This window comes from Musca domestica, unplaced genomic scaffold, assembly GCF_030504385.1.
Source record: "Musca domestica strain aabys unplaced genomic scaffold, Musca_domestica.polishedcontigs.V.1.1 10, whole genome shotgun sequence".
Lineage (NCBI taxonomy): Eukaryota > Metazoa > Arthropoda > Insecta > Diptera > Muscidae > Musca > Musca domestica.
This window is the reverse complement of record NW_026712115.1, coordinates 12,087,347-12,096,266: the sequence shown is the minus strand read 5'-3', so window position 1 is coordinate 12,096,266 and position 8,920 is coordinate 12,087,347. Positions and strand designations below refer to the sequence as shown.

The window sequence follows — 8,920 nt, the reverse complement described above, 5'->3', positions numbered from 1 at the left end:
ACAAATAGACGAGACGAATATATATAGCGAAATATATTCAATGTGTATATACAAAGGAAGGGGATGTTAGTTAGAATATTCATATCTCAAGAATGCCTGGACTGATTTAGACACATTTTGTCAATTCAGAATGCCCTCTTGGTACTAAAGAATAAATTCTAAAAAATATTTCAATAATGAATAAAAGATGCCAATAATAGATTTTGTTGAATTTTGTGTCATTTTTTCATATTTTTTTATCACATGCTTTTTTTAATTTGACCTATAATACTGAAGTAAACATTTTGCAATTATCGTCCGATCCTCTTGAAATTTTTTACAAGGACAGGGTTAGGCTCCAAAGGTCTAGGCCTATTTTTTTTCAAATATGTTCGCAAAATATTTAGGGGTTGAAATGGACCAACATCTAAAAATGTTCCTGATTTTGCAGACGTTATAAAGGTCACAAATAGAAAGCAAAGGACACAAAATCTCGCATGAAATTAGAGTTAAGGACAGAGGATAGAGTGGACAACTATTTTTGAGTGAAAAAAATACCAACATTACCATTCTACCGAAACGCTGAAAATTACCTACAGGCGATATCTAAAATACACAAATAGGAGAACTTTAGGCTTTTTATGCTGATTTCGTTGACGAATATAGCCAAATATCCTAGATAAGCAAACCATATAGACGAGTCTAAATTTAGAGATACAGAGGGACCCTTACTTTTGGAAATGATCGCAAAATATTTAGGGGTTCAAATGAACCAAAAACAGAAAAAAAATCCTGATCACACAATTGAAACCAATCGAGGCGCCTGAGAAGAGAGTTAAAGACAGGGAAGAATTCTAGCATTTTGGATGATCATACCTGGATCACAACAAGTAACAGCACAACGGAGTGCGTAAATATTGGGCAAGTGTTCCTGGTAAAAATGCTAAGGGTTATATCTGGGCAGTGCTCCGTGGAATAATTTCAAAAGCGATGTCTTCCAAAATGGATTTGGACATAAGGGGGCATCTAATATATCTAGAGTTGTAGGGTATTACATGGTCGGTCCCGCACCACTATTACCTTTTCTTACATGTTTTTAAATTTTATTAAATGAAAGCAAAAAATGTCGGAAATAGCATCAAATTTTAGAATATGTTTAGATTTGTTCGAATTGGTCACCTTTGGCACGAATTATTGCCTTCAAACGGACAATGAAACCGTCACACCCTGCCCGAATGTTGTTCTCCGGTATTTTGGGCCATTCTCGGCGAAGCGCGTGCTTGAGGTGATCGGCACTTTAATATTTTTTAGTGCCAACCCTGCTTTCCAAAATACTCCAGATACAATAGTCCAAGGGATTGGTATCCTGAGATTTTGGTGGCCATTGTGTGCTGGAAATGATGCGAGGAATTTAATTTGTTAACCATTCATGGGTTTCGCGTGAGTCCTGTTGGAATGTCCAAGGTCTGCGACCAAAATGTTTTCGTGCCCAAGGCTTTAATACACCCTCAAGATGCCACAATCGATTAATACGGTCTGTGTTAGACCCTGTTCTACTAAATCGTTTTGGACAATATAGGTATAATTTGACAAATTCATATCAAATGTTGGGGTTATATCACAATTTTAGATTTTAAACCTTTATATTTTATAAAATCCTCCAATGCCCCATTATGGTAGTCACGTAATGCGTTGTAAAAATCGATTTAGTTGTTAGGTGAAATATCCGGGTTTCCGGGTTCGTCCCAAAAAAAAAAATACTTTCCAGGAACTACAGTTCGAGAGTTTTTACTTAGCTACAGTTAAGCTTCAGGCCGGTATTTGATTTAAACTTTCTAGAACCTTCTAATACAATTCGAATACATATTTCCAAATTTCGCATACTCGTTCGCTGGAATAAAGCTGCCAGCTTCGTTTTGAAAAACATTACATTACATTACTTGGATGGAGATTACTATGAAGTTAATTTGGCTGCAAGGTTTTCCCTTTCATACTCGTTTAGGAAAATTCTGAATTGTAATAATAATAAGCTGTATCTGCTCTAACACAGTAGTTGGCGATGCAAAACAACGAAAATATCGATGGATTTAATATTCTCTATTTATTTGCAAATATGATTAACATTTAAAAATTTCAAGTATTTAATTGATATTCACCAAGACAACTCCGACTTCAGGTTCCGCCTCGAATTTAGTAGCATCTATTACTTGCCTAGAAATATAAAAATGTTATTTGTTATATATATTAAGAGCATAATGGGTAACAGGGATTTAAGCGATTTTGTCCTTTTCCTCATCTGCAGTGGAATTTTCTAACTCATATTTTTAGTTACCGACAAAAGTCGTTAAAATTAAAATGTTTACAATTTTGGTAATTAACGAAATTTTTAGGTAATTTAACGACTAAATCTAAGTAGTCGCTAAGACCTACAGATAGATAGCAATGTTGCCACCTTCAATTCTTTAATAATTTGTATGTAACTCAAACAAGTAAAAAAGCAGTAAGTTCGTCCGGGCCGAACTTTGAATACCCTCCACCATTTGGAACGAATTAGAAAATTTTCAAAAAATAAAATCCATTAAAAATTCTTTTAAAATATTTAAAATATCTAATATCGGAAGGTGCCGATATGGGGGCTATACGATATCGTGGACCTATATAGATAATTCTCTTCCGAGGTATAAAGCGATCTACTTGTGTAGATTTTCAGACTATTCCGTTGAAAAATGTGGGTAACATCATCAAAATACCGAATATCGGAAGTTGCCGATATATGGGGCTATACGATATCGTGAACCTATATAGATAATTCTCTTTCAAGGGATAAAGTACTCACAAGGAACTCCTTGTGTTGATTATCAGAAAATTCCGTTGAAAAATGTGGGTAAAATCATAAAAATACCGAATATCGGGGGACACTGTTATATGGGGGCTATACGATATCGTAGACCTATATAGATAATTCTCTTCCGAGGTATAAAGTACCCACAAGGAACTACTTGTGTGGATTTTAAGACAATTCCATTGAAAAATGTGGCTAACATCATCAAAATACCGAAAATCGGGGGGTACAGTTATATGGGGGATATACGATATCGTGGACCTATATAGACAATTCTTTTTGAGGGGGTAAAATGTCCACAAGGGACTCCTTTTGTGGAATTTCAGACAATTCCATTGAAAAATGTGGCTAAAATCATCAAAATACCGAATACCGTGGGGGTACCGTTATATGGGGGCTATACGATATCGTGGACCGATATAGCCCATCTTCGAACTTGACCTGCCTGCAGACAAAAGAGCGATCTGTGCAAAATTTTAGCTTCCTATCTTAATTCGTTTAGACTGTAGCGTGATTACAACAGACGGACGGACAGGGCTAAATCGTCTTAGAATTTTACGCTGATCAAGAATGTATAAACTTTGTTGGGTCTAAAATGATTATTTCGATGAGTTACAAACGGAATGACGAACTTAATATACCCTCCATACTTTTTTTGGTGGATGGTATAAAAATGACTTAAAAAATACCACTACTGACCTAAGACGGATAATAAGATGTCAAAAGTTTAAAATCAATCGGGCACATCCTTTGCTTTTTATAAAATAAACTATTTTCCAGAAGTAGTGGGTCGATATTGCCGTTCTCTATACTCGATATAAGTTCAAAAGGAATAGTATGATGTCCCAAATATGTACGAAATCGGAAAATGCCTTCGAGGAACAGACAGACATTTTTGCTTCAAGTGATATATACTCTTCGTAGCGATACGGCTGAGAATATAAAAATATCCAACAATTGGTTTATTAAAATCATTACTGTCTTCCTCATTTTTGCAGATATACGTTCAATATAGGTATATAGCATTGGGCTTGGCGCCTCATTTACAAGTATACTCTTAAATAGCTGGAAATGTAAAAAGGAAGCATTACTTAATGTGAACGGATTTTTACAGACTTTGCTACAAATTGTTTTATTAAAAACTGTTCAACGAGTTCCCGTTTAAACTGCAAATGCCAGTGAGATTAGTTGGAGAATGCAGTTAAAGATTGCAAAATAGGGTAAAGTGGGTAGTACCGTTGGGTGCAATGTCAAATCGTGAACATATGTCGACAATTTTCTACTACAAGGATTGTTATCCATATCAAGTCTTAAATACAGCGTTGGAAACAATTCCACGCTAAATGTTTTCTATAATCATTTGCCACCACATAAGTGGTGATACCATTACAAGGGGGCTACTGGAGACCATGGAACAATATGGAAAATGGACCGAATTTTAAACAAACGCTTTGGAAAATTTGGCCTAAATCGCCGTATCATCGAATATCCGAAGGTACCGCTAGCTATACGCTATATATAGCTATAGTTATATATATTCTTGGGATAGCCTAAATCGACTTAGAATTTTATGCTGTCATTCGTCTCCGACGAATACTAAATACATTCTCCTTTCTATGTGGTAAATGGCCTTCATAAAACAATAGAACACACAGTGTGTGTCATTTACCAGCCGTAACAATATAATAATTTATTGGCGAATAATTTTTTGAAACTTTTCTCCAGCCCTTCTCGACAAATAGTTCGTGAACTTCTTCAATATGTTTATGGGTATAAAAAGTAAATCTGTAACACTTGAAAACAAACCTAAGCCGCCAATTTGTGGCGATTGCCAGCTAACCAAGGTCTCAATCTAACCCTTACCGTTTACAAAAGCCACGTGTTTTTTTTTTCGGAAGAAGAACTCACTTGTGAGCACGTGTTTCCACACCGACGTGCGTAGCATTTATAATTGATTTTTGTTGTACAACTTACCCCTCGACATGTTTCGACTGCAGGGACGAACAAATAACTTCGGCCTTGCTTCCAATTTTGAAGTGGTCATTCACGTTGAAGGTTTGCGTACTGTTGCTCAAATTCAAAACAATGACGTACATATCGCTGTTCGGCAGTTGCCTACAAATAAATGTGAGTAAGCCCCCACTTGTGTGACAATGGCGCAGTGAGTGGCAACTTGTACTTACCGGGAGTAGATAAGAATGTCATCGAGTATGGATTTAATCTCGAGTGGTCCGTCTTGCATGGAGGGCTCCTGTCGTAATCTAATCAACGTTTTAAACAGTTGCAAGTGACTGCGGGGGGCTCGCGATTGACTGAGAGCGTTGCTCTCTTTGTAGTTGGCAGCAACTGGCAGCCAAGTATGATCGCCTTCAGTAAAGCCGGCATTGCTCGATGCATCCCATTGATAGGGGGTTCTCTCAGGATCTCGCGAATAGCTCTCGTATGTTTGGGGGCTAGAGCTACATCCTTGGGTGTCGACAGTTTCCTCCCACGTCACCTTGCCATTGACCATTCCGATTTCCTCACCCTGTTTTGAATCAAATAAACCGAGTGTTTCATAAAATATTATGGAAATGAGAAAATACCCACATAGTAGGTGACGGCATTTCCTGGTAAGGTTTGCAGTAATATCGTAAATAAATCCATACGACCCTCACCCAGGCGAGTCGAGTATCGAGGATTATCATGATTACCAAGTACCCAGTTGGCCAACACATCCTGTGGTATTGAGTTCATCCATCTCAGAATATTGTCTTTTATTTCCGTTGCCGTAGAGTTCTTCAAAATATTTTGCATAAAATAAAAGTTGAAGGGTATCATGGAGCCGTTACGGATTCCGTCGCCATAATAAAGCATCAGATTGTCAAATGTGGTGTATGCTTCGGTTAGAAGAAGGCGAGTGCCACCGCCATGCTCCTTTTTATAGGCCTCAGTCAATTCTCTCCATTGATAGACCATTTCTATGGACTCTGGCTGATTTTGAGTGTAGGTGTGGTTCAAGTAGCACCAATCATCGGGATCTGGGCAGATACTGACATCGTTGATGACCGGCTCATCGGGGAAATTTCCATTCTCATCTGGTCCCTTTTCAAACATAAAGGGTAGGGCGTCAATGCGAAAGCCAGAAATGCCCATATCCAACCAATACCTCATGACCTCCTTCATTTTGGCCACCACTAGAGGATTGCGAAAGTTCAGGTCGGCCTGTTTAATGGAGAACTGATGTAAGTAGTACTGCTGTCTTTGCTCATTCCACTCCCAAGCACTGTAGCGGAATGCACTCTTCCAATTGCTGGGCGGCTGTCGCTGGCCATTGGCGTCTACTTTTCCATTGTGCCAGACATAAAAATCCTCATAGCCTTCGGTGCGGTTAACCGACTTCTGAAACCATTCGCATTCGTCGCTCGTATGATTGGGTACGAAATCTAAAATCACTCGTATTCCCACTTCCTTGGCCCTCTTTATTAGATTTTTGAAGTCCTCCATGGTACCATATTCCGGATGAATTGCATAAAAATCTGAGATATCATATCCAAAGTCCACCATTGGTGATTTAAATATAGGTGACAGCCATATTCCCGTGAATCCAATATCTTTGAGGTATTCGAGTTTTTCTGTAACTCCATTCAAATCGCCAATCCCATCACCATCACTATCTCGAAATGAACGCGGGTAAACTTGATAGAAGTTGCCATTTTCCCACCAATCCTTAGCGTTGACCAGGGTGACCAACATCAGGGTGACAAACACCAAGAATTTCATCGTCACAGCTGTACAGATCGTACTGAAATGTGTTTCTCCCTCACTACTGATTTTATACCATTAAATTCGACAGATTGAACCACTTGAGAAATTAATTTTCAGAGCAAATTATGTTTATTTTGTCATAGAATGAAGTATAAATTTTCAATTATTTCTAATAAGTTATCGTGTGATTCACAAGTAAACGTGTGCTTGCATTATTTTGTGACAAACATGTTAGTTATTGCAAAATTCTATTGTGACTTATTATTGCTAAAATCTAGAAAGTAGCTAAACTCGGGCGCTCCTACAAGACAGAAGATATAGAATACAGTAGATGGGACTACATGCGATGGGACCTTTGCTTCTTAGTCAGCCTTTTAATAAGAATTGTGTATTGTTACATTGTTATACTGCTTACATTTATTTAATTACACATATTATTTAATTCGAGCGGAGGTCATTCATTTTAGGTTATTATATTTATACCCTACATAATTACATATATCAAAATTAGGCAAAAGAGGAAATTTCTGTTATTTTGCAAAATAATTACCTCTATTCTATTTCAAAGGGAGAAATTTGTAAATGATCTCATCTTTACATTGATACAACATACGTTGATGCAGCTCAACAAATCTCAAATGTATGACTAACTTCAAAAACATCATTTTTAGACAACGCTTTTAACAAGTAACAACTTATGAATTAGCCTGTTTCTATTAATAAAGTGGTTTGATTTAAAAAGAGTGAATGTTTATATTTACAATCATTTCTAATGAAAATTAAAAAAAAAATAAAAAACAAATATATCAGCTTATCGAACTTATATGGGATGACTTCACTCAAATATGTGGTCATATTTTTAACCTGGTAGATTATAAAAAAAGTGACAAGTACGATAGGAGAGAACTCCTACTTCGAAAAAATTAGTCATGATAAAATCAACTACCCAAATTCACTTGAAATTACTCATTATCCAAGGGCATATTAGTGAACAAAGTATTTGATTTTGCTTATAATATTATAATTTTGGGAATAAGGAGAAGTTTTGCAATTAGGACGAATTTTGGGACAAGAGACCAAAACATTTTTAATGAAGTCTTAGGTCTAAGTTCTCCAATTGTAGGAGAGTTGCTCTGTTCCAATAGGACTATTGGATTTTCATAAAAATTATAATGGGAAAAAATACATATTTGAAAAATACAGGTAAAAAGGTAGCTAAATTAAGCTGGGTCGAACTTTTAATACACATCATCATTAGGAAGAAACTTGCAAAATGTTAAAATATTGCGTTGAAATATGCCGCTATAATTTTTAAAATTCCGAATATCAGGTGTTACTGTTATGGGGGGTCAATACGAAATCAAGGTGGTGCCTATTACGAACCCCAAATTCCGGATTCGAAATAACTCTGTTCAAAATGTAATGTAATGTAAAATCAGCAAAATACCGAATATTCACACAGGGACTATACAAATTAATAGCAAATTCGGTTTGAAATTGAGATTTATACACCCACAAAACTTTAAATCTGTTGGTGTATTTATATGCGGCCTAGACCAAATTCTGGACCTATATAGCCCATTTTCAATATTGAAATTGTATCAACATACTTAATTTTGTTCCGAAGCTAGAGTGTTTTTCACAGAATTAGACAGGGAATTTTATGCTGATGAAAAAAATATAGGGTGAGATGAGAAAATTGCAACCAACTTCAAACTGGTGTCATTTCTAAGCCACTCGTCCGACAGCTGTTAAAATTATTCCAGTGACAGATCATTATATATTTACAAGCGTACAAAAGCATTTTGGTGAGAATTTTTCAAAAACAATGTTATTCGTGATGGAATTCTATATTTTTGGCTGGAAAACTACAAGAGGCTATAGTTAGAGCATTCCAGCATTAAAATGTGAATAAATATTTGTGTTTCGTACACCGCAACAGAAAGAAAATAGACTCAAAAGAGCTAAAGAGTTGCTTCGCTTGGTCGAAAGTTTGGTTTTCTCCGATGAGAAACATTCGTTGTCCAGCAGTTTGTAAACAAACAAAAGAGGTCAACTAAAAATGTGCACCTGCCACCAGAACTCAAGCGACCGCCATGATGATGGTGTGGGTCGCCAGTACAGCCGATGGTCGCTCTCCGCTCGTATTAATCGACCGTGGCATCAGAAAAAAATTCCGAATATTATCACGAAAATATTCTGGAGGGTGTATTCTGGAGGCCCTGGGCACTTAAACATTTTGGCCGCAGACCTTGGACCTTCCAACAGCACTCGGCACCATCGCACTCAGCAAGCGAAACCCATGAACGGTTACAAAATGAGTTTCCTCGCATCATTTCCAGCGCACAATGG

General features: G+C 36.9%; 1 protein-coding gene across 1 annotated transcript; it reads right to left on the bottom strand.

Moving 5' to 3' along the window:
* Positions 1 to 2,057: 2,057 nt before the first annotated feature.
* On the bottom strand, positions 2,058 to 6,616 carry LOC131804162 (maltase A1-like). The gene is made up of 4 exons (XM_059126628.1): positions 5,411 to 6,616; positions 5,005 to 5,348; positions 4,796 to 4,936; positions 2,058 to 2,190 (listed from the first exon to the last, which is right to left on the bottom strand). The coding sequence occupies exons 1-4, from the start codon at positions 6,581 to 6,583 to the stop codon at positions 2,121 to 2,123; spliced, it is 1,728 nt and encodes a 575-aa protein (XP_058982611.1). The 5' UTR covers positions 6,584 to 6,616; the 3' UTR covers positions 2,058 to 2,120.
* Positions 6,617 to 8,920: the final 2,304 nt, after the last annotated feature.